This window comes from Cinclus cinclus, chromosome Z (assembly GCF_963662255.1).
Source record: "Cinclus cinclus chromosome Z, bCinCin1.1, whole genome shotgun sequence".
NCBI classification, from domain to species: Eukaryota; Metazoa; Chordata; class Aves; order Passeriformes; family Cinclidae; genus Cinclus; species Cinclus cinclus.
In genome coordinates this window covers 48,291,675-48,319,312 of record NC_085084.1, presented here as the reverse complement: position 1 = coordinate 48,319,312, position 27,638 = coordinate 48,291,675, and the positions used below count along the sequence as shown (strand labels likewise).

At 36.1% G+C, this 27,638-nt stretch overlaps 1 protein-coding gene across 1 annotated transcript in view; it reads right to left on the bottom strand.

The window, feature by feature from the left end:
• Positions 1–27,638, bottom strand: part of FRMD3 (FERM domain containing 3) — a 120,852-nt gene that overhangs the window by 52,173 nt on the left and 41,041 nt on the right. The window contains exon 2 of the mRNA XM_062513136.1: positions 12,312–12,416. Within this exon, the coding sequence (XP_062369120.1) occupies positions 12,312–12,416 (105 nt within the window). The remainder of the gene's footprint in view (positions 1–12,311; positions 12,417–27,638) is intronic.

The window sequence follows — 27,638 nt, the reverse complement described above, 5'->3', positions numbered from 1 at the left end:
AGAATGTCCAAGTACTATCCTCAGTCAAAACACACAGGACACAAGCTATTTTTCTCTTCTAGCAATAGCTAAAAATCTCATGGGAAAAAGATTGCACTTTTCCAGGAAATGTTCAGAATATGGGCAGCTAATACAGAGCAGAGAGGTATAGATGCTTGTCACTAGGTGCATAACTTTACAGGAAAAGGTGCTTTTGGCAGGAAAAGATTTTTTTTTTCTCTTAGCAAATAAACTCAGATGCTTCTGTAACCAAAAGTTAGGCTCACATTTTAGTTAAGAGCCTTAGCACATCCCCTGCTAGCACTAGCTGACCTGCTCAGGAGGATGTTTTAGTCAGACAAAAAAACATGCTGATATTCAAGTGCCACTTCTGACCACAGCCAGCAGCTTTTGTATTAGTATTTTTCATGTAAGCAAAAATCTGTCCGGTAAAATAAGATTTGTGCTGTGGAAGCAGCTGGTCAAAAAGCACAGCATTCAGTTTTACTAAGCATGCTCAACACTGGAAGGCTTCGCACTAAGGCATTTCATTTTTAACCCTTTCATTCTAGCTCTAAAACCCTTTGGTCAACCGCAAAAAGAAATCCTAGCATTTATTAAACCATATGCAATACTAAAAATATCCTGCATGGGCTATCATTTCTCCTCATAAGCTTTAGTAATTCTACTACAGAGAAAGGCCAGGGGTAGATATTTTGTAGGAGTTGTTAACAACTGACATAAAATTGTTACTTTAAAAATTATAACATCTCAAGAATTCAGATGAAGTCAGGACAACTGCAAATTAGTTTTCTGAAAGAGAACTTTTGACAAAACAAATACCTTGGAAAGAAAATTTTCCAATATCTGCTGTTTGTGTGCTAGTTGCTCAGAAACTCACACACATATAGTTTACAGTAGAGAAGCTCTGCAGCACATTTCTATTTGAAGTTCACTTATCACTGAGAGACTGATATAGAACCCTGGTGCAAACAAAACAAAATCCCAATAATCTCAAACTTCACACAACAGCCACAATAAAACAACAACCCCCCAAACTTTTCTTTACCTATTCCATTTTCCCATTTTTTTTAGGGCAAAGATGAAAGAAACAGAATTGAATCAGCAATGATGGTTTCACTGACTTACCAGAAATATCTAGCTCATTTCATTCTTTTTTTAGATCATACATATAAATTATTTATATGTTTCACTCTGAATAATGGGAGCTGAGAGTTGATCATAAAAAGGTAAAGACAATCTGATTTAAGAAATCTTATACAGTCTGCAGTGGTTTAAAGATACATAATCCAGAATGAATTTGCAGATAGGAAAGCAGTCAAGACACACAAATATACAAGTGCTCTTTTCCTTAACCTCTTCACAGACCCATCCCACATCCACCATCAGGCCAGTCCTAGATGAAGATTCAGACAGCAAAGGGGGACTTGGGCAGTGAACCATGCTGTACTGCTCCCAGGAAACTGAAAGTTAAGAGTATTCACTATTTTCATCTAGCAGAAATGCAACACAATTTTCTTGATATTTCTTTTTGAATTTTGAAATACTAAGCTGAAATATCAGCACAGACCACATCAGCATTTACAACTGTTTGAAAAAGTTGATTACTTATTGTAACAAAACAGTCAGAGGTAAAAAAAGCCAATTTTAAAATATGAAACCCTCATACCAACCACGTGAATAATGAAGGAGGGGAAACACGAATGAAATTCTTCAAAGCCCCAGGAATGCAGATTTACCTAAAATATCCAAAATCAAACATGTTTCACTAAGACCTGACCTTCATGGGTTAAAAACATATTGAAAAGACACCAAGCAATTAAGCAATCAAGGCTTTTGCATAGAGGTCATGCAACTGGCAGGCAGTTTCTATGAGCCCAGATTTCTGTTGTGACCTTCTGTTGATGGAAGATTGCAAATGTGTACAAAATTCAGCTGAATCTTCCAGAAAACTGAGAGGTTCCTTTATAATTTTTGGAGACTTTCAGACACAGAGCAATTATGTGCTTAATGCTCTCTAACTGTCAGAGGAAGATAAACACCTAGTCATTGCTAATACTTCTGGAAATAGTCACCCCTATATTTGTTTGTGTATTTTGATTTGAGTTTCTGGAAAGATTTTCCCCTGAGTACTTATTTTTCAGCCTTACAGCATTGACTATTAATAATTAATACCTATGCCTCATCTCTACTATACAGTTTCGAAGCTATATTTATTCCAAGATTAATTAGCTCTTATAGTTAGGAGGAGATTAAGGTTCCTGTAAATTAATCAAACGGTTTCTACAGAAACTTTCAATTGAAAAGTATTTGGCTTTCCAAAATGCTTATTTCTTATAGCAATATTTTTAAACAATTTTCCTTATTGTTAATGTTTCCCTTAACAATTTTCCAATGTTTCCTTTAACAATTTTCTTTAACAAGAAAAGAAGAAAAAAAAATCTTGGGTGAAAGGAATATATATATAACATTTTGAGTTAGCTTGTCAAGATAAATTTTAGAAACATTTTAAATGTCCAGCTGCCAAAAAAAGCTGTTAATATATATGCCACACTGCCTTGCAAGAACAGACCACAGATATATTCAACTCTTATTTGTAATGAGTTATTGTACTCTTTATTGCACTTGATAAGACTAATAAAAAACACAAACAAAACTAGTAAGTTATAAAACTGTAACTAGAGAAAATCATCTTTTATTTTTTATTAACACTAAAGTGTTCAAAATAGGGAAAACTAAAAAAATCCAGCCGTTTTAAGCAGTTTCATTTCTGTATCATATATTTGACATTGTAGTCAACAAAGGCTGCTGTAATTGAAGGATGGCCTACACCCTCAAATCAGCTTGGCTTTATGTCTTAATGACCACCAGAAATCATTCCTGCAGGGGCTGAATTTCTTGTGTCATTGAAAGCATGCTAGCAATATGGTTGCTCCCCAAAGGGGAAGAGAATACTTTGATCCTAATCCCTCTAACACATTTCCAAGCACACTGAGAGGAGATTCATGTTCAGCACTACCAATTTCTAACCTCTTTGCCAAAAGAGGTTTCAGTAGCTGCTGGGTATCCCAGTGATCAGACAGATGCCCCCACAGAAAACAGAAGGGAGAGAGAAAAATACATAGAAATCTTGAAGGTCAGTCATGGGATAGTTAATGAGTCTTGGTGCTTCAAGTGCCAGTGGTGCACAAGCAAACCATCATGGATATCACTTTTGGTGCTGGGATCCTAAAATACGCTGAGCATTGCCCTCTGACTAAGATGGCATTGCAATTGTATGCTGTGTTTCAGACGGGTGCAATTTTTAGTTTGTAAATAGAGCTTTCAATTCTGATCAGCCCTTAAGTGGTGCTGAGTAGTCATTAGGGGGACCAGGTGTGTTCTTGCTTACTCACAAATGCTGAGCAGCTGATGTGCTATCAGCTTTCACAGCAAAAGCTCAGGGTGAACAAGGACACCCTGCAAGGGTAAACGCTCTATTCCAGAAACCATGTAACTGCACAAACACTGATAGGCTTTAGTAAAAACACTTCAGCCTGCTTCGACCTGTTTCAAATGAAGCCCTTGACAAGAGAAGGTCTAAGAGGACTGAGATTGGTCTTGATTCAGCGCAGGGTTAAGAGTTTTAAAATAAGAAGCTGTGAGGAAAGAGTGGCCTAGGTTGAAAGGGACGTTAAAGACTATTTTGTTCCACTTCCCATGCCATTGACAGAGATACCTGTCACAAGACCAGGCTGCTCAGTTTCATCCGACCTGGCCTTGAACACTCCAGGGATGGGGCAACCACAACTGCTCTGGGCAACCTGTACCAATGTCTCACCACCTGCCAAGCCTTGAGGCTTTTGATTAAGTCCCAGTGTTTGCAAGAGGATCAATTAGAAAGGGGCAACTGAAAGTGGACAAATACCATGAATACTTAAATATCACTTGGCAAGCAATACTTAGCCAAGTGCTTGCATGTGCATACAGTAAAACAGAATCAGAAGAACCTGCAGGTTTTACAAAAATATTCCAGGCAAGGGCTGGATTGGAAAACTCTGTTTAATTGACAGAAAAGAGCAGGAGAATGGAGATATGAAACACTGCTAGAAAAGTAAAAAAATAATTTTATTTAAAACACCCTATATTAATCTTGAAAATGAATGTCTGATCTTTTCCTTGAATGACAAGCAAAATCATGGTAAATTTGCTTTAGCTTCAAATATCCTTCAAAGCTCATGGAAGCTCAGACAGGGGAATTAATTAGGTGTCTTCTCCATACAAGTACAAGAGATGCCAAAGAGCCCAGAACATAATGGGTGTCTCCTTCTTCATGCCCTGAGGCCAATACCATTTTTCATGGTTTCAAGAACTTTTATACCAAGAATATTGACAGTGTTCTGCTGTAGCAAAAGAGCTGCTCCTCTCTATTTTTTCCAAAATCAGGGCACTGGTGCTATTTTACTAGGCATGTTAATGAGGAAGGAACCAGGTACATCACTATTACAAACATTTATCTGGTCCAGAAAAGGTAGTCACATACACAGGAACAGAATCATTGGTAGGATTCTGAACCGAAATTTATTAAACAAATTTCTGAATTATCACTGCTGTGCGTTGGAGTAGAAGAACTTATCCATAGTCTCTATATCAGCTGAACATCTTGCCACAAAATCTGCATGTATTGATGTATGCGTGAGCCATTACATTATCACAGACAACAGGTTCACAACTGATGGGAAAAAAAAATCTTTGTTTTCATCACTATATCTTGCTAAATTGTTTCATTTTTAAGTCTACTAATCTTCATACAAGATATTTAGTTAGTAATATTTCTGCTGAATTAAGTGTATATATGTATATATTCTCCTCATACAACTATTAATTTCTGTCATATTTTTGTTTAGTACATAAGTGCAACTCTACTAGTAAAAGCAAGCTGCCATTTAACTCAGCACTTAGTCTCTGAAAAGGTCTGAAGAAAGCACTTAGAAAAAGAACAAGAGCAGCAGCTCCCATTGTGCTTAATGGGCTTTTTCCACGCAGCCTCCATTAAAATTTGTTTGTAAATCTTTGTAGGCTTTTACCAAATTGTCCAAGCTCCCATTTTAAACACTTCTTTCAAATTCATGACAGCTACAATGAATTTTATTACAGCCTATTATTTTCTAAAAACTATTTCTCAATATCAGTGACTTTATACTTGGTTTACTTTAGAGGGCTCAGTTCTAAGAATTACAGGGCAACTTTTCCCTTCACTAAGCTTTGCCTTCTCCAGGCTATTTTACATTGTATCTTTCTCTCTCCTTAACTTTTGCTTACTCTCTGACTCTCTCTTACTCATTCTCTCTCACTCAGCCCTTTTACTAGCCATATTATTCTTGTCTAATCCATCTCTGGATGAAATCTATTTCTATTAGATATAATTCTCACAGCCTTCTCATTTCCTTTTCCAGTTCTGCTATTTATTTTTTTTTAACCAGCATGACCTGAACTGCGCAGAGCAAGAAGTGTTGCAGCAAGAGTTCATGCAAATGCAGTAACTGTTGTGATAACTCCGTCTTGGAGCAAAGGTTCATATGCATGGATAAGGATTAAGATTTTTATTAACTTATGGCTCAGTCACTGTAGGGCTCTGCCCATAGTACTTATTCTATCCCTTCACAGAGACTGGAGATCTCTCAGACAGATCTCTTCTCTTAACTGTATGAAGTATTACAGATCCTTATACAAAAATATAATTTCATTAAACTGAGGTTGCAAGTTAACTGATGTGTCTTTCTGCCAGCCTTCCCCACTCTCATGTGGGACTAAGTACATGTTTTTAGAAATATGTATTAAATAGCTGCTCTTGCTAAAGCAGAGATCAGATGCACTCAAGATTTTCTGACCCTTTCCAAAGGTCTCTCTGATGAGGAACTGCTGCACATTTCATCTGTAGCTCCCATTAAATACAGAATGACTACTTCATGATAAATAAATTAATTACCAATGGACCAGAGACAATAATTTCCATCCCTAGTAAATACTGGTACAGTGCTGAATGACTTTGGTTGTAAGATTAAAAAAATATTCTGCCCAGGTCAACTGTAAGTGACACTTTGGTGTACAAATGGGTCTCCCTCTCCATCCTTACTAGTGATAGAAACGAAATAAAATCTGACCAAAAAAATCCTGACATCTGTGTGGAATTGTCACCCAGTTTTTATCATATTTAAGCTTGAAAGCAAAATCAGAATTGTATCTGTGACAGTTCTTAAGGGAGGAAATAGCAGGCAGGCCAACAAAATCCATAGTGTCCAGTGTCATCTTTCTATCAAAGCACCATGCCAGGCTCTGTGCTCTGGGAAAGTCAGAAAATCCCAGTGTATCCAAAGCTACCATTCAGGATCAGCTGCATAGAGGGAGTGTACTCAAGTAGTAGTTTCACTAATTTGAAAGTTTTATTTTCATGCTGCCAGACATACAAAACCACTGCAGTGCTCTGCTGCTCCCAGACAGCCCTGAAGCACACCCACATGACAAAGCATCTTGGTGCTTAAGGGTGATTATGATTTCAAACATCTCAACAGCAATAGGTAAGACTTCACAGTTGCTTCAGGGTCCTACAAAGCCTTTTCATTACACTTCCAACCTACCCCATGGGTAGCTCTGAGGCAAGCATGTGCTCAGATTGATCCACTGGGAGAAAAAAAAAATAAAATAAATTAAAAAAAAAAGCAAATAAGTATTTCCAAGTTTAAATCACTGCTCAGGTGCCCTTCTGAAGGGACTTGAAGACTATATTTTACCACACTAGTATCTTCCTTCTGTTGAATTTTCCCCCTTGTGTTCAAGAACAGCCTCTTTCAACAAGAAATCCACTCTAGAGAAGATGCTGAACAGCAACATCACTACATCATTCTGTTCTCATCTCGTACAAGTCCAAAAAAACCACGAAGAAGCTTCTCAATAAATCCAGTGTATCTGGCACAGAATTAGCCATTCTACATTCCCACAAGTGTGAGAGTGTGACAATTAGCCTCAATAGAGTATCTAGTATATTAAATGGTACCAGGAATAGTTCCTTGAGAAGCAGAATCAATAAAAGCACATCTGGGCATGGCTCCTATTTGAAACTGCTAAAAAGTACAAGCTACAAATGAGGGTTTCTAGGTTCTTACAGTGTATCTCTCTTTACACTCTTGAGATTTCCTGGGTTGGGTTCAGCCTTCAGTTTGGTTTGGCTTTCAGTGTTTTCCTCAGCAAGAAAAATAATACCTATGTGTCAGTTTATCTGCATGAAACCATACAGAAACTTAACACTTGAGAGCTGTATAGAATCATAGAACCGTCAAGGCTGGAAGACACCTTTAACATGATCCAGTTCCATCATTCACCCACCACTACCACTACAACACCTAAATCACTAAACCACACCACCCAGCAACAGATCCAGACTCCTCTTGGGCACCTCCAGGGATGATGATTCCACCACCTCCCAGGGAAACCTATTTCCTGACCACTCTAACAGTGAAAAAAAAATTCTTAATAGCTAATCTGAATTTTTGCTGTCTCAGGCCAAGGCCATTTCCTCTGGTACAGAGCAATGATCACTGCCCTGGTCAAATTTGACCAAAAGTGGCTTCAAATATTACTACAGTTTAGAGTCGGGGAGAAAGGCAATGCAGACTCACATACTTTTCTCAGAAAACCACATGAAAAGGTCAACAGTTAATATATGAACACTAGGAAGTCCTTTGTTCTCAGTATCCTTAGACAAAAAATGGAATACCCCAATTTACTGAATACCATTAGTACACCACTGACATTTTTGAATCTACACTAAGGCAAAGTTTCCCCAAATGAACATCCAAATGTGATACTAAAAGATACAACATGTTGGAGAACCTAGGGTTTTTAACTGCTAGTTCAATTTGATTTTATTGTCACTGTTGCTCTCCCATAGACTCAAAGACAAAAGATACAGTGCTGCCTTCTGTTATGAGTATTTTCCAAAGTCTGGGGTTTTTTTTGGCTGGAGTAGAATATGGAAAACCATATAAATTTTTTAAAAGTTTAAGTATGCTCAAAATATGCACACATGTTCATTTATGTGGGAGGAAAGGAACATTATAAGGTGGAGTTGGGGAAAGGAAGAAATATATATTACTACTTAATTGAAAAATAGCCTATAAAACACAGCTGTTTTCCCACATTTCAAAATCTTCTTCTGACATAAGACAATTAACTCAATTTTCTACATCATTTACACAGTCAGAAATTATGAATGTTCTAAAGAGAAATCTTGAAACATTTAATTTTAAGCATCTGAAATATTGAAACAATTATTTTTTAAAATTCTCAAACCCCATCAAACATTTTGATACTTCTATGCTACATTTTAGTAGCATACTCTAAATTTAAAAGACATTTTGGATTAAATAAAGCTGGTATTTTTGCCTGCTTAAGCTCCCTCATTACAAAACAAAAGCACTGCAAATTAGCTTTCAGAGCAACTATGGAACCTTTGCACAAAAAAAAAAAAAATTATCTTAATAAAATGGAGGCAAGAATCTCTGCTAGACTAAATGCCAACAGAAGTAAATCTGCATAATATTTCATATATATATATGTACATGTGTATGTGTGTGTGTGTGTGTTTGTGTGTGTGTACAGTATGCAATAATATACTATTATTTCATACAGTTTAGCTATTCAAAAAGTCAATCAAGAATAATTCACCAAAAGCCAGAATTAAATGCATGATTTTGGCAGTTTCATTTGGAACCATTGATATAGCCCTTTTGGAGCAAACACAGAGACAGTGTGGTTGAATATAAAATTCTACAACACGTAAAATGTTACAACAAAACCATTTAGCATTTCCAAGAAATTCAGCAAAGCAATATCCATTGTCTGCTATGTACATCAGAAATAATAATAAAATAATAACCCCCTTAAAAAAAAGTATGCTTTTTTGTTTCAGCTCCTATTACATGTTGTTTGAAAGAACAGTCAGAAGATGGTGCCTAGTTTCTATCTTTGCCGATATCTAATATAAACTCCATCCCTAAAATTATAGACAATTCTCTTAAAATTATTTACCAACCTGGTGAAAGATTTTTCCCCACTACCTCCACTAGGACTGTCTCAGACAGTGCATCTCTCACCACATTAAGAACAACATGCATTCAACTTCCTTTTTCTTTCTATTTTATTTTGTTTCTTTTTTATTTTTCTTTCTTTTTCTTTCTATTTCTATTTATTTCTATTTTATATTTATCTATACTCTGATGCATGTACAACCCTATCTTCCTAACCTTTGTTTCCTGCTCCAAAAGGGTGTTGCCTTCTTAAATCATTTCATAAACAAGCCTGCACTCTCTTTATGTTTCTAATATTCTTTTCTCCTTCAGTTAAGTTAATCTTTCTTGAATGCAGATACCTAGATCAGAGCATCTGAGGTCTCATTATAGTCTAGCAATATTAATACCTTCCCACAAATATAGTCCTAAGAGAGAAAGTGTTGTCTTTTACTATAGCCATGTCATGCATTAAACCAGACTAGTCAATTTTATTCATTTTCCCACGTCACTTTATTTGCTTCTGAGCCACTGAAGCACATTGTCACACACATTATTAGCTGGTAGAGCATGAACTATCGGTTTCCTTCAAAGTAATTGTGCTTGGCCAAAGCTCAAGGTTTAAGTTCAGAAAGAAGCTGTTGCTGAGATCCACCTACGGTTCTTTACTGGGCTACTGTTTGTGGTTTTTGACGCACACACCAAGCCCTAATAATGTACTCCAGAAAGTGTGTCTCCCTTTCTCCTTGGTGGGACCTGTAATAATTCCACTGAGTCTTTAGAATTTCTTCTACCAGATTACAAGTACACTCATTCCATGGAGTTTTGAAAATTTCTTCTGTGGAATTATGAGTACTCTTATCTGTTCAGTGGCTACAATCATATGACATTTTTCCTGTGACCTCACCACATTTTATACTTGCTATAGCTTATCTCTTTAACCACATACCTATACAACTACTGATGGGGTTTTTTTAATGAATTCTAGACATCTAAACTCACAATTGCAAAAATAAAAAAAAAGGGTGAGGAAAACTGTCACATACCTCATAAATTCAAAACCTAGTTTTGAATTTAAATTCAACACCTAGTCATTTCCCTAGTTTTTTACTGAGCTGTCTTGATTTAGGCCAGGACAGTTAACTTTTTGCAGTAATCATGGGGTGGCAAAGCCTGGAGCTGTGTGGGTGTGTCTGGGTTATTATACATTCATGTCATTGCTGGGGAGCAGAAGTAAGGAATTCTCTGGCTTCCAGGAAGATGTTCATGACAATATAAAATCCTGAATATAAAAATAGCTTATTTTGATGAATTGCAACATAAGATAAGAATGTGCATTGCTTTTAATTCATCAACAAAGTATTTAAGTCTGTACCAAGAAGGGACCCTTATAAATCATGTCTTAATTTGTGACAGAATTTTAAATAAATAATACCCAATTAGAGAAGTTATCAATGTGTTTGAAAACACGAGAGCAATTGTAAATCAGCACTTTAAAATGCACATATGGAAAATGTATGTTTAGTTAGTCTGTTTAACAACATCCAGCTGAAGAGTGGACCAGTTGATACAAGACACCATACTACACAGGATGGCAACAATAGTCTCTAGTTGTGGGATACAAAGGGAAATGAAAACACAAGATTTTTTAGGTTTGAACACAATTTTTCCCCCCAAATTGTCTTGTGCTCCTAAGCAAGAGAAAATTTTAGCTTCTTTATAATCTTCCATAAACTTACCACTAAATTAACTGTACCATAAGATATAAAACAACTGTATAGTCAAGATGGATAAGATTAATTTAGTTAACAATATAGCTAACAGCTCTTTGAAACGTGAGAATCAAATATGGCATGATATAATGGGCATTACAATGGGTTTGGGGTTTTGGAGGTTTTTTTCTTGAAATATCACTATTTTAAAGTAGTCTGACAAAAAACAATGGGTTTTATTTAAAAGACCGTCTTCATTTCCATTAAGTAAAATTACTTTTCTGTAGCATTTCTGAGTGATTGTCAGAGAAATGCCCAATAGAAATAAGTATTTATTAAGTCTTAATTATAGCCAATCCAGTGCTTCACCTAATTTCCCTATCAATTCCAAACAGGTGACTATCTCTATAATTTCTATGATTGTAAAGAATTAAGAACACTGGTCAGACTAACCGCTATTATTTTCACTTTAAAAGGGGGAATGAAATGGAAACTATTTGGTGTAGCTTTGAAAAGCATTTGCAATTCTATAAGGTTCAATTCCAGTGATTTTTGATAAAAATAATCAAGGTGTAGCAAGAGATATCCAGACAAATTATTTTTTCCTCTTCAACCACAGCAGCTTCAAACTGGCAATTGTTTCCAGAGATTAAATGTCATTATATGTACCCAAGATATTTAAAGTCATATATCTAAGTCTTAATATTGAGCGGGACAACATGGCGAAGAAGCCATTCTGAATTTCAGTGTCTGAGGACTTCTGCTTCCTGTGTTCACCATTTGCTCCTACTCTCATACAGTAAAAGTCATCTGAAGCCAAACAGAGGGTAGCAGTAGCAATCACCTATGATATATAACCTGCAGAACCACCTAACACCTAGGAAAGATGACTAATAAATGTACACAAAAATGCCAAAACACAGGACCTAGAATTTTGTTGCAGACACGCAAAGATGCTTATAGGGAGGAGCAACTTGAAGAACCCCCCAAAGCTTGACAAATCATATCTTTTTTCTGTATTACACATTTTTAAGTCCATGCACCCTGTGATGGGTGAAACAGAATGTCTGCTTTTACCTGATAAATAATAGAGTTACCTGATAAACAATAGGATTACTTCTATCCCAAAAATCATCAGCTAAGAGAAAAATAAAACCCTGAATTCCAGTGCACCATCAGAGCCTAGAGCTGCTCTGTGCTGACCCTGAGTCATACCTATAGATTATTTTCTGGTATAAGTGCTCAGAACTACACAAATCAGAATATATAATAATAATAATAATAATAATAATAATAATAATAATAATAATAATAATAATAATAATAATAATAATAATAATAATTAATAGTAGTAGTAGTAGTAGTAGCAGTAGAAGTAGTAGTAATACATGAAGTGAGGGCAAAATTAATTTAATAATACCACTGTAGGGACTTCTATAGATTACAGCCTAAATACAAATTCTCAGAGATACATAACTTTGGATTAGAACTTACATACTTATTTTAAAAAATATCAATTCACTTTACTTAAAAGCAAATTTACATAAATACATACCCTCTGCTTCTCAGGGTCAACATATCGAATGCCAAAATAGTCTTTTTCCAGCAAGCTGTAATAGTTGCAGATGTGATCTATAAGAAACTGACCTTTGGTTTCCCTCTGTAAAAAGATAAAGAAATTATACATTATGTTGAGTATTCTGAATTTGCTGTCTACAAATCTAGGCAAAGTGTCAAGGAAAATGATACATGAAATTTGTTGTTATTCAGATGAGGAAAAGGATTTAACCATTTATATTCTCAAAAAGATTCAAGAGATTAATGACCAATACACTCCCTGCACATTCACAGATTGATTAAGAAAATATCATTACTACTCTGCCTCAGGAGCACTCATGCTGCTCTAATGGTTACAAATTTATAAGATTTAATATACTACTAGGAATAATATTTCCATGGATGCTATAATTGCATAACAGATACTCATTTACATATAGAATTTCAAAACACTCTGTGTTTTTTTTATCCCCAAATTTGAAAGCAGATCTTAATGTGAGTGTTCTACTGGATTGTTACCCACAGCAAAAGAGATCTGATCCTTAATTCCCTCAATTAAGTCAGAGCTACTGTACAAAGAATGCTCAAATGACTGAGAGAGGTTTTCATCTTTGTGTTGTCACTGGCTAACTATGGTCTTATCAAATCTTACTGTTACACATGATATTTAGCAAACAATCTCTTTCTTTCTTTCTGTATTTTTCAGTATCGAGAGTGTGTGTCTATTCTCTTTTATCTGATGCCTAATATGCCTGCATGAGTTTTCAGATTTTTTCTTATCCAGCTAAAATGAAGGTTCATGTTGTGTTTTTTTCTGAAATGTGTCAATATTAGCTAAAGTTATTTTCCTAAAACAGACCACTCCGAGCAGACAAAGATGCTTCACTATACAGTGGTATAAGGTCTCTGCATTTTTTTCTCTCTATGTCTCTGTCCTGGTCCTGCATGTGAGTTGTCTCTGCTATGGACCAGATAGTGAGTCTCCACCCTTTGCTGACATGAAACAATTTGAATTTAGCTCTTAATGTCTACTGAATATAAACTACACAGGACATGAAATCACTTTATATAAAAATAATTTTTTTTTTCTCCAAACTACTCCATGAAAATTTTAATGCGATGCCTTGTTCAAATTTTTTAAGAAGTTAAGAGGCAATTTAAGCCACAAAGAGCATGGCAAGCAAAATTGAAGGGATAGCATCTCATGGTACTTTGCAATGCTGGGTATCGATTGCTGGCATCTTCATTTTGCACAGAAGCAGCTGAGGCAAAGCCAGCACCATGACCTGTTGGAGGTCATACTCTAAAGGGTGATGGTCCAGGCACCACCACTGACTGGTGAGACCTACTGCTTCCCACAGGAAAAATGAGACATGCTTCAAGAATGGAGAGTTAGAAAATAATACAGTCCATGAACTAGATCTTTTTTCTCATATCTTTAAATTAATAAGGAATTCTCATGTAGATACACTTCACTCAACAAAGAGATAAGTAAATAAAAAGCCTCAGTTAAGGCCCTGACAGAGATGGCTTGCCCTCCCCAGTGCTGAGGGTCCTGCAGACAGAATCTTGCCTGCCATAGGGACCTCCTCTCCTCCCCAATTCACTTCTGGCCACAATAGCATTGCTAATTTCTCTACAGATTTCCTTTTCCTAGACATGAGTGCCTCTGTTTCAAATGCTACTGTGTAAGCCACCTGCTTCCCCTACTCCTATCTGTCTCCACCTTCTATCTCCTATAAAATCTAAGCCCATACACTAATTTGTGTACAATACAACCATACATTCTTATTTGCCTGAAGATACCTCTGCTTTGTTTGCAAGTGCTGCTACCATAGTTTGTTTTCCTATATTTAAACAGCCATTCTCAAGGGATGTTGACACAATTTGTCTGTTCAGCTTGTGTTTATGCAACCTCATGCTTTGCACCCTCCATTTTTACCTTTTCCCATGTAAACTAGATGCAACTGCTTTCCTTCTGTAATTGTTTCCTTCCAGCCTCAAGACATTTAAAATCAATTTGTTTACTCTTAAGAGTGGTTAACACATTCACTGCCTTTTTTTGTGCTGTACCCAGTTACAAGTGTGGGCATCCTGGAGACAACACAGAGAACACGCCCCTCAAAAGGAAAAAGACTGAAAAATACAAAAGAAAAACTGCCACTCTCCCTGTGGCTGACAAAAAAAAAGGTCTACATTATGTAGTCATATTTCAATTAACTGCTTTCTAACGTAAAATCTTGTAAGTGTCTGGGAAGTTTTGTGACTATGAGCGACCATCGAAGTATTGACTAAATTGCATGGTGACATTTCATTACAAAGGCAGTAGGGGAAATTATAAACACAGATGTGACATTTATGCTGCAGTGTTAAATGAATCTTCAGCAAATTAAATAGGACTGGTAGGTAACAGCTAATAGATGACTCAGGTACAGTCAAACATGAAAACAGACTTCATCAGCAACAGTGTATAAATGAAATCCACGTTTTGAAACACTGGAAACGTGGAAACCAGACTATCCATACTTTCATGTGACAACATTAGAGGGTATTACTGGAAGAACAGTCAGTAATTATAAAATCTCCTTCAACAAATTACTAGGGGTTCACATTCTAATCTATGAATTTTAAAAGCCCTTGCTTCAGTTACCTAAATAATCGCAAATTTCTGAGTTCCTGAAGAAACTGATAAAAGGGTACAGCACACATAATGTTTATAAATCCAGTAACAACATTCTTTTTCTAAAAGGAATTGATGCCCTAGTTTTCTTCCTTGGAAAATAGATGATGGAAACAAACTAAACAAAAAAGAGCAAAAAGCCTCCAAGCTAGATTCATGCTCTAGCAATCTTTAAGCCTTTCCATCGATAAATAGAAAGTACTAGCTAATAACTTCACCCTTGGTTAGTATAACCCCATTAGTTCATTGCATTTTAAAAAATATTCAAGATGAACAAAAGTGGGCTAATTCAGCACGTGCATAATGTAGTAAGAGTCCTCATATGAAACTGGAAATGTTCCACTATTATAGCCTTCTAAACACCTGAAATTTTTTTTAAAAAGTAGATCTTAATTGATACACAGAGGAAAATATTTGATGTAGCACACAGCAGACCTAATTCATAATTGATTGTATGACAAGAAGGATGGGCACTGGCTGTTAATTTTATCTTCTGCAAACAGCATACATAAACATTTTCTACATTTCTCTAACAATCCCTCAAATTCTTCCAAGCTTTAGAACATCACACAATCTTTTTCTATTTATTACACATTACTACAAATTAACATGCTACAAAAAAAAAAATGTTAATACCAAATTCATCTGATTTGTGAAATAATCTGGATAACATAAATTAAGAACAGCTAGTCATCCACAACAGGGCAGTGGAATGGATTAGGGTCAGGGAATAATGAATATAGAATGCTGCCTGAAATTTCAGACAGTTGCCATACAGCTTGCCCATTAAGTGATCTTTTTAAAAAAAAGCAAACAAAAACAATCTTTAAACCCTTCTATGCAAAACAAAGTACTGTGCAGCAACTCTGAAAAATAATTTTATATTACATTTTAGAATGTTTGTCAGAACATGAAAAAATTACATAATAAAGAAAGCCATTATTTCAGATACCACTGAAGAATTTCAGTCACAAACAACAGGAATATGAAAGTAAAAATTGTACATTTAAACTCTTCACAGCTCAACTATTTGAGAATTATACCACAGTTCACTTTGAAGTCATCAATTATTGACCATTAAAGAAGATACATGCAGGGAGAAATAAGAGTCAGAAAAGTCTATAAGCAAGAGATGAGAAATGTAATCAATACACTGTTTTCAATGAAAGCATACCATTAAATAAGCCACTTTTTTCTAAGTCTATTAATTCAAATATATCTGTCTATCTCAAAAGAGAAATATTTTCCTTCAGTTTTTTGTAACCCATGTAATGGCTTTAAACAAAGTCCTATAATAATGTAAATATTCCATACACTCAAAACAAAAATTTGGTGATTTCTAAAATCAAAATAATTTAAGGAATTACTTTCTGATTTATTTAGATAAATAGGCACAGACAAGATGAGCATATTTTTCCTAAGGCTGTATTTGAATATCTGACCTTAATACCACTAAAATCCCACAACAAACCCCAACATATATGCAACGGATATAATGCCATGTAAATGACAAAATCCCCGAACACACAAGGTCAGTTTGCAAATAACTGTTAAGCACTGCTTTTTAAGCTGGATCAAATGTTTTCATTTGTATAGAAACAAATATGTATTGAATTAAACTTGCAGCTGTGGCAAAAAAAATTAAGCAAAATGGGGGATGTTATCTACTCCAAGAAGACAAGAAAACAGGATCACACAGAGTCTTCCATTGATGGACTCACAGGGCAATCTGAGTTTGTTCCTTAGCTCTAGGAACTGAGTAATAAACTGGAGAAACGTTTCATTTCCCCCACCAGATACTCTTATTACAGCTTCCATTTCTGCAACTCTGCAAATTTAAGACTGAGCAACCTAATTCCTTGGTAATTTCTCTGGTATATGGAAACTAATCCGAACAACAACATTTGTCACTCTTGAGCAGTTTAACACATCCCCATCTCATGCTTGCTTTGGGGATTTCTTTTTTTAGTCCAACTTCTTGATGCAACTTAAAAAGAAGGCAGAGTGTAACTTGTTCTACCAATTTAATAATTCTCCTATGGCGCAAAATGAGACCACAAAACCTTTGTGACTGCTTCACAAATCTGAAAGTGACAGGAAAAATACTTATAGGAGCTTAAGATCTTATATTCAGTGAAATGTTTTCCCTATTTGCATTTGCTTCACTGTGGAGTTCTGTGTCTATTTATCTGAATGTCGTCACAAGGAAGAGCAAGAATCACAAGCAGATTAAACATAATGTTTCTGCTCTGTTATCTAACTACTGAAGTCCTGCCAGCTATGCTTATCTCTGTCAGAAAGCCACCGGCATTGCTAAGAAGTGTGCAGAGTCATAAACACAGTATTTATTTGTACTGGGGATTTCAATCCTCATCCCATAAGTGTCTTTACTTGTGTGAACAGCTCCCAACAGTGACCCTGTGTGTAAAGCTGGTCACACACTTAAGTCCTTACTTAAGCGTAAAGCCACGCACAACAAAATAAATAAATAAATAAATAAATAAAAAATTAAAAAAAATTAAAAATCAACACCAAAAAAATTGTACACAAAAAAAACCCCAAAGCAACCAAAAAAACCATCAACACCACAAACAAAGCACAATGAAACCAACATTTCTGTCTACATTAATAGAAAGTCAGGCTCTCAGGCAAAGCAAACATGCTGTTTGATTCTGTATGCTTGTTTTTTTTGTCATGCAACAGATTTTGAAGTTCTATGGATGTATAAGAATTACATACATGTATTGAAGAACAATCATGATAGAACTATATAATGAAAACTAACCCAATCAGAACAACAACAAAAAAAACATCTTTACCAACTGAAAACTGAAAAAGATAGTTCTGTTGACAATACGTAACAATAATTATAAAAAGCAACAGAGCTAAACTGTGTCTTCAACTGCCACATCTCACATTTTTTACTTTTCTTTGTACATCCTCTCAATGATAAGATCATATTGCTTCTAGCCTTTTCATGAGAGAAATAACTTGAATCCCAACAGGCACACATCTTCCATTGCTTCCATTGCATTGACATTAGTTATTTATCCCATAGTTCAGTATGGGGCCAGCTCTCATACACCAAAGTATGGCTGTGAAAGGATATCTGGGAGCAGTTCTCTGCTCATGTCCGTCTTGATGCAGGTATCATCATATTTGCATTTGTCTCCAGTGACACAGCAAAAAAGTTCACTAAGCATCACTGGATTGGAATGTGCCCTGGAATGGGACTCATTTAATATCAACGCTTTGAAGCTGATTAGGGAGGCAAGCTAAGGGCACAGAGAAGACAACTAGGTATGCCTAAATTTATCAGTATCTTCTAGATCAATTTTTAAGTCTTAGCTGAATAACAGAATCTGGAACAGAACCCTCATTCTGCAACAACCAAAGTCAAAGGCAGTGAGATGGAAAAGAATCAATTCCACCATAGCAAAAATGGGCCAGCCCTAACCCTGACAATCTCCAATGCCCTCTGCAAATTTCTTATGACTTTTTGGGTATATGGATTCACTGACACTACAAATGACAGCAAGTACTCACAAGACACATACACAGACAAGTCCTTTGCCATTTTTTGTTCTTTGTTTGGAAACTGCAGGAGGAATACATGAAAAGGTTTCACAAGAACAGAATAATGTCTTCAAAATATATAGAACAATAAAAGCATACCTGTTTCATTCCTCAGATTAAGCAGTATAACTCTTTAAAAGGAATTCCTTCCTTCCATAATCAGCATTCTACAGTATTTTATACTATTTGAAAATATAGTGGAAGCCTAGTATAGTCTAGTACATAACATTTAACCAGAAAATTTTCTCAGTTGTAAGAAAAGAAGTTGTTACTTCTTTTATTGTAGTTTAAGTTGCAAAATTTAAAAAGGAAACTAACTTTTCCTGAAAGAAAAACAAGCGAATTGGAAATGAAAGATTTCATTTTAGAAACAAAGTATTTATCACAGATTTTTCTTCTGTTAACAGCCGAGAATTAATTGCACTTCTACTTACCTAAAACAAAGAGGACAAACAGGGCTAATGATTTTTAATGAAAGGCACAAAACATGATTGCAATAAAGTAGCTGTCATTTACTTAATTGTAACAGTCCTCTTCCACATGTTATTTTATAATAGTTATCTCTTGCAAAGTATATATTTTGTTCCATATACTAGTTAATATTTCTATATTCTTTAAAAATCATTTACATCAACATTATCCAATTCCAGAACTTTGTGAAGGAAGAATTTTTAAATCTGTCATTTAACACATTTTATTATGTATAAAAGTATGTGAAGAGATGATAGAGAACATTAGAGAACTAATGCCCATCTTATTACGTAGGGAATTTAGCAGTCAGTAGTGATAAAGAATGTTTCATGTCTGAGACACAAACTACCCATACTTCTCTGGTGTTAGAGTTCATTTGGCAGCCTGGAATAGGTCTTAAATAACATAATTTTTACAAACATGTTAGTCTTTAAACAAAAATTTCTAAGCTCTTAATTATCAGTTGAGCCCCAAGGTACAGACATTAACAAAGAGAACTAAAGGGAAAAGAAACCCATAAACTAGCCTTTATTTATAGTTTCTTTTGGTCAAGAAATATAAAAGTACATCTTAAAAATAAAGGAGAAAGAAAAGAAAAAATAATAATGCATATGCTGGAAAGAGGAGAAACAAGGGAAGAGCAAATTCAAGGTTGTACGTGTGAAGGTAGATGAGGAAATTCCATTAATCTTAAATGAAACTGTGTGGCTAAATGTACACAACATTGAAAATTTAACCAGAAATAACTACTGCAGTGAGGTCAGAAACATGCTTGCCAAATACCTCTTATGTGCTAACTTGTTTGGAAAACAAAGATCATTTGAGGTTATTTAATTTTCTTTAATTTGAATTATTCACTGGCAACAGATGGACAGATCTGTCCATAAGACAGAGCATATGTTTATGCCCTCTTAAATTAGAGGTTATTGTATGAGGTTAGTGATCAAATAATAGATGAAGAGGGAAAAGGAGAAAATTACACCACAGAAAAGATCCCACAATGCCAGTCCCATGCAATGAAAACTATTCTAAAAGCAAAATACAATAGGAAATGAAAAGTATATTCTACTACACAGTAAAACCTGGACAGAAGCAGTGAAGACAGGTAACAGCTTTCACACAATCAGTTCTTGAGCTCAGTGATATTCTGCAAGCAAATTACTCTGACCCATAGGTAAGTTATAAATAATGAAAAATAGATATTTATAGTTGCATACTGCATCTCTCAAAAGTCTCCACCAATCTGTCCAGAAAGCACAGAGGAAACCACAAATGCAATATTAATTTACAGGGCTCATGCTCATTTCTGTTGTGCACATGGGCTTCACTTAGCCATTTAGGTTTTGTGTCCCTGAAGTGTCAGCCTCACAGAAGGCTTGCAGCATTAACTGCTTGCTTCTGGTAACAGCTTCCATTAGCGCAGCATTTGTGATGCCATCTGAGGCACTATTGATTTCTTAAAAGGAATTGAGTCCTTCTGTCAACAAATCTATCATTTTATTCAATGCCCAGCAAACCTGACTCTGTTCTCTCTCTTTCATTCTTGACATCATACCACATCTAGGAAAGTGGATTAGAGATTTCAAGAATGAGTTCTCAGTCTCCACATACAGAGCCAAACCAGGATTTTAATAAAAATACCTAATGTCACCCAGTGCTTCAGGTGATGGTCAACAATCCTTCCTTGCTCTGAATCTTCTCAGCAGTTTCAAAAGACACAGAAAAATCAGTATATATTCAAGTATAAATCCAAGCACCATTCTTTAAATACACCTTTTCCAACAGATGCATAGCAGTCTGCCCTTATTTTACAAGAAGTGGTTTTAAAAAAGAAAAGCAACCAAAAATTCTTCTAGCCAAACAATACATTTCCCTAGCACAGGCAAAAGAGACATTCAGCATGGTATGATGCAGCTAACTTACGTTGCCCACATGAAAACAGCCAGCTGGGGATGTTGCAAGAATTGCCCCTTCAGGAGCACATTTTAGGGCTCAACTGAATGTACTGAACACCAGCCATGGTAAGGGTCATGCAGGAACAAGCACAGCTTTGCTTCCACACCAAGAGGAGAGAAGGGCAGCTTGAAAGAAGCTGTGAGTAGAGCTGGGGACCCCTGCAGGCACTGAGAGTGGCACCTCAGCTGATCCCCCTCACACCCCTCACAGCTTGGGGTTATCCCCACATGTTCGTCACCTCACATGAGGAAGCACATTGTGAATGCCTGCAAGCATGACATGGGATGTGCACACACACATGGAGGTGGGAGGTGGGAGGAATGGAGGAAGAAAAGTAAGACCATGGAACATAAGCCCTAGAGGGAATGAAGTAATGTCCATTTACTTGAAAGGCTATTATAGTGATGTGAACATAAAACAGCTTACATAATGAACAGAATATACAACTAGATATTACAGAAATTTGATCCATCAGTATGTGGATTATTCCAGAATCACAAACCCAGCTGTGTAGTCATTGATCTGACAATATCGTCTCTGGAGCACACCCCATCACAACAAGTGCTACAACACACAAATCACATCTCCTGACAGACAAGACCCTCAACCATGGTGATGAAGTCTCTCCGTGAACCAGCTGAAAGTGCAACTTATACACTAATCTGATGTGATAAGGGCCTAGATAAAAACTTTTGGTTAACTGAGGAATCCTCACTATGCTATGCAGTCGAACTGCCAGACATACCACATATGCCCCATAGGACACTTGTCGTAATACCTACTGTGCATCTTCAAAAAAATTTTTATGGAAGAGAGTGAAGATAAACACAATCATCTCCCACCTTCTACTTATTTCGTACCACCAACACACATTTTTTGAACTACTCATCTTGCTTACCTGCCTCAGGTAAGTAACTCATTTCTATCCATCTTTGATAATATTTCAGTATGCTTAATCACTTTTCCCATGTCCTTTGACTGCAGAAATGTTGTAACTTCAAGAATCATGTTGGCTCATTTCCCACTCAGCAAAGTGCTTTATTCCTGTACTTTCTTTCAACAGACTGTAGGAATAATTTTACCATGAGAAACTATTTCCAAGCTGCTCAACTAGTGCTTTATAGACCCATATGGTTAAATATATGTTCCTGTCAGAAATAATTGCAGAGCAAAGAATCTTTCATCAGTACTTTTCCCTCCTCCTTTTGACAAACCCATTTGTTAAATGCTTCTTTTGAAGGAAAACAAATATTAAATATATAAGATTAGTCATTCAATCTTTAGAAGAACAAATTAATGTTAGATTGAAGACACTGGAGAAGGAAGTCCTCCAGAAGCATGCCTTGGACATGGTGCTTACACTAATGCACCCCAATGGCATTCAATAAAAGCCAGCTATTGGTATCAGGGCAGGAACTCATTCTCTGTGTCATACAAGTTTCTGTCTCCCTGCCAAAGAAAAAGTTCCTAGCTCACAATTTTTTTGTAGTAGGGAAAGCTGGATTTCTCTTTTTTCTTTTTCTACTTCTTTCTTTCTTTCTCTTTCTTTCTTTCTTTCTTTCTTTCTTTCTTTCTTGAGGTCATTCAGTCCATGAAAGACATACAAACTGCCTCAGTAGCACTATTTAAAATAAAACCTCCATTTGATAGTATAGCCAGAACTAAACTTGCATTTGTAATCATCACCTCACAAAATTACAACTATGGTCTTTTTTTGTCCCACACTTTAAAGAACAATTTATAAAAATATAGATTTAAAACAACAAATCTTTCTGAAATTCTTTTAACTATTATCACAAAAAACCCAACACACTGTAGAAATTCAAATAGAGGCCTCTAGAGACTTATTCCATTAAACACATCTACAAAAGAGAAGATAATAAAGCAATAGATTTTACAGACCCCATAATTGTTTCACCTTTACTAGACTTCACTTTTTCCTTTACAGTGTCAGATTCATCTTCACCTTTCCAACATATGCTCAGACTTCCTATTCCCACACACTCAGCAGACATCAAAGACAAGTTGACCTCACTTTTTACTGTTTCAGTAATTGGTCTGTTTTCTACATTTTTCAGTTGGTGAGCATACTGACGCAGTAGACACAGTATTAAAATGCATCCTTTTTTACTAAGTTGGGAACTCATCACACTTTTTCTTCTCAGTAGTAGTTACTCTTGTATCGCTTTTAAGATGGCTTCCCCCGAAACAAATCCTAGGATGCTGAAAATGTTTCCTTCTATCTAACAAATGGAAAACAAAGCCTTGAATTACATACATTCAGTATCAATGTATGTAACTCACTTTTCCTGACCTTAAAGAAATACTAGTCTGTATTCTTTCATACCCAGGGCAAAAATTGCCATCTTTGAAATTCATAAAATTTTAGATCTCAGCTGAAACTGAATGAAAAAAATGAGGCAATAAAAAAGACTGCAGATTATGTGTTTATATACTAGAAGTTTTCTGATATGTTCCACAGTGGCTGGCATTTGGGGAAAACACTGAGAAATCAGTGGATGCAGAGGCTGTTTATGCACACTGATCAATTTCCCTTAACCACCCACATTGCCTGTTACAAATGAAGACAAAACTCATTAAAACAAGAAAAAAAACAGAAGATAGTGCCTAACAGGATCACCTGTATTCATTATACTATATTTTGAGGCAAATAAAAAAAACGTACACGACAGAAGCTACTTCCTGTAGCTTCCACAAATGAGAACAATTCTCCTAAGCAATTTTTTTCAGAGAATGTACATTGTTAACAGGCATTTAAGCATCAAACCATAATTTTGTATTTAAACTTCTGCTTGCACAGGTAATTATGGAGTGCAAGGCGACTTGGCAAAAATTATAACATACAGTAACTTTCATAAATAAATAGCACAGCTGGTTCCTAGGACATTGTTACATCAGAAAGACCTCTTTAAATTCTGGTCACATTTAGAATTGAAGCAGAGCAATAGCAAATATCAGGATGAGAACTGAGTAACTTGGAAAAGGAGTGAATGGCTTTGAATATTATTGCAAAATAACAAGCAAAGTAAGATTTCTTATTGTCCTCTGAGAGTAGAAAAGCTGTGCTGAACTTCTTGTAATTTGGGAGCAAACTCAGGCTACATTCTCCTTACCAAGATCATCTATGGGGACTATAGGTTTGTGTGAATAAAAAAAATCTTAAAAAGCGTCTTAAGAAAGAGCTAGATGCAGTGCAAAACTGACATACAGATTCTGAGAAGCAAAGCTCTGACAGTTTTGTACCTGCTCTGCCAAAACTGACTGCAAAACCTCAGGATGAAATTGTTTTATAATGAACCTCTCTTTCAAAAATGGAGAAGTTACATAAATGAGCAGATGACACCAAAGAAGAAAAGGTATCTTGTCTTGCAGCACAAGACAACTTTTTGGATTTCTCTTTCTGCCTGACATATTAATGCAAAAAGAACTTTTGGAAAATAAAGCAAGAAACAAGGCAGAATGGAAATTGGTGAGACAGCATCAGACATTTAAGTGCACCCTTCTTTGTGGGATGCAGCAATCAGCCTTAGGCATGTGCCCTAAGTACAAGAAAAACATCAAGCAGAAGGAAAGCAGAGAGCAGGGAAAGACCACTGGGACTAGCTCAGTTGGTCACAGTGTGGTTATGGCAAGATTGTGGGTTCATCTTCTTAGGAGTAATTCACTTAAGAGCTAGACTTGATGATCTGTGTGGATGCCTCCCAACTCAGAATATTCTGTGATTCCATGATTCTCTGAAGACTGTGCCACCAGGTGCACTGCTGCATTAACCCAAATCCACCCAACTTCACATGTTCTCTGAAGAGCCTTGAGGGACCGACAGCAGTGAAAACTCAATTCATAATGCACCTGAGTTAAACAAAACTGTATCAGAGACACGAGACCCAGTAAACCAGGATATATTTTTCAAGAAAATATTATAAATTTTCTTTCTTACACAGCATTTAAACTTTCGTTTAGTTCAGGAATGACACTCTGCTCTTACACTGCCCAGTCTCACCACCTAGTCTTCTCTAACCCTTCCCATTTCTGCCCATCTTCCTCTTCCTCACCATACCAGCCTCAGTCCATGCAGGTAGGTGTCACACATCAAGGTACCCAGCAGCCCATCATCTGAAGCTTTTTCTTTGTCACCTACTCTCAACAGCAAACAGAAACACAAATATAAATCAATATCAGCTTGCATGCTCTAAGCAGCGAGTCTGTACTTTGGATTATAAGCATGGCAGTAGACCAGCACAAGTGGACAATGGTGCACAGCTACCAGAATGCACCAACCTACTAAAGGACACTGTTTTATGGGATGACTGAAAGGTGTTTCATTAATTTCAGACATTACTTACTATTTAAACACTGACCCCGTTGAACCTCTGCATAGCAATAGCCAATAGATCAAAAATGCTGTTCATCATCATGCATTTAGCTTATTAAACATATTTCCTTTTTAAGCTTATACTACATCTTTGCTACACCTCACACATACACACTCTATATTTTTTGTGCATGTTTGTCTATACAGATATATATATAAATGTACACACTTCATATATAAGTAGACACATCAAGAGAAAGGACTAAGAAAGGACTAATTAACCAGCACCAGAATCTGCATAATTTGGAACATACCGTTTTATCCACTTGAAGTCTCATACTTGCTATGCTTACTTATCTTTTGTAAAATGAAATACTTGCATTTTTTTTCCACAACATGTCTTCAGACAAGGCAGTCAATCTTGATTTAAAGCTTTTTAAAAAAAGAGGTTGAAAATATGCAGATTCTGGTGCTGGTTAATTCTACTGCATTATGAGCTTTACAAAACAAACTTGGAAAGAAACATGCTTTGGTTATACTGGCAACATAGCACCATAGAGCGCCATAATTTCCCAAAACCTTTGTTACTAAAACAAAAATACTGAAAAAGAGAGCTACCTATCTAGAACAATCTCTTTTAATCAAATGAATTTAATGAAGGACTATGATCTATTTGACAGCATTCAAAAACTGTTATTTTGAAACGCATATATGCTGTCGTATTTAATAATATCCACTTTATCATAAGCCAGAACACATTCCAAAGTTTTAAGCACAGCTTTCCTCAAAACGTTTTAAGCTATGGTTTCATCCCTGCTTCATTGAGGCCCTAAAACAGTTATGACCGGTCAACTTGAAGTATCATATTGGGTGAATTTTTTTACAGATCACCCAAATGAAGTCTTAAAAATATAGATGCACATCTATATCAAACATCCACCTAGTTCTTCAACATCACCCTTCAAAATCATGCAAAATTTCACAATCCCAGAAGCTCCTCATATACTGAGCAGCTGCAGAGATTACTGGTATCTTTTCCCCAAAATAGTATGAAAGGAACAAAAAAGCATTTGAAAATTTGGAAAAGCCCCTCAGCCCTCCAACAGCTGATGCTGAGCTAGTACCAAGGAAAGAGTAAAGGAGATTGGATATACCTTTTATCCCTTTTCTATTGGCACTGGAAACACCCAGTCAGTTCATGACAGACTAATGAAACTGAAGGTAAGTGGGCGGCTTGCCCTTGGATGGAATTGTGCATTCCCTCATATGAAAACACAGGCAACCATTTGTCAGCCCTGGTTCTGACTCTGGTGATTCCTGTCTCACTGTGGCTCAAATTGTCCATGTTACCCTGCATCAGGAGGAAAGAGAGGGATGACTCCCCCCTCCTGGTAGAATCAAGGGAAATACTCAGTGCCATGCAATGAATGCTTAAATTTAATTTTGTATTTGTCAAGGTTCTCAAAATAATCTCAGCTATGTAAACACAGAAAACAGATCCTGCTTACAGCAGGTGGCAATTCATCCACTTTAGACTCCTAGTGGCCATTTCAAACTCTCCTCTGTTTTTATTAGAACATTCCCCAGCTGACTTCATCCTCCCTCATCTGCCACTTGAACTATGGGTTCTGCCAGAGATCTTTGAAATTACCAGAAAGCTGAAACATTGGTATCTTCTACTCCAAATTTATTACGGGTTAACAACACTGTGCATATGAGGGAAAAAAAAAAAAAGCCACAACAGATTAAGATAGAAATTAAAATGTTTTTTCAGCTTCTTTCTGAAATCACCAAAAGAAAAATTACAGTATTCCAAAAAAAGTTGTGCAACAGGAGCAGGTCTCAACCTCTCAACTGCACAATCAGGTCACAGCTGTCATACCGTTCTCTTGTTCCACACCACTCACTGTTATGGGTAATACCAGGGAATGACAACGACAGTTCCCATTATTGCACTAAAATTGTTGTGATATTGATCTACTCCTGAAGGAATAATTTACCATAAAACTGGGCAATAATGTCTAGCTGAACTCGAGAATAAAATTTTTCATGGAAAGGATGAGCCCCAAGCTAAAGGAAGTGCACACATCTCCTTAAAACAACAGAGAGTGAGAAAAGAAGCAGACACCCTGTGTAAATACAGTCTTCTCTTCCTAAAAGACAATTTTCCCATCTCGGGAGTAATTTGTGTATGCTTGGAAAAGAATAGCAAACATGCCGTGTGATGTGCAGCAAATGAAATAGTGCAGTCAAAACACTTATCAATAAACTACAAGATTTCAACAGCAACCTGCCCAGGACTACATAAA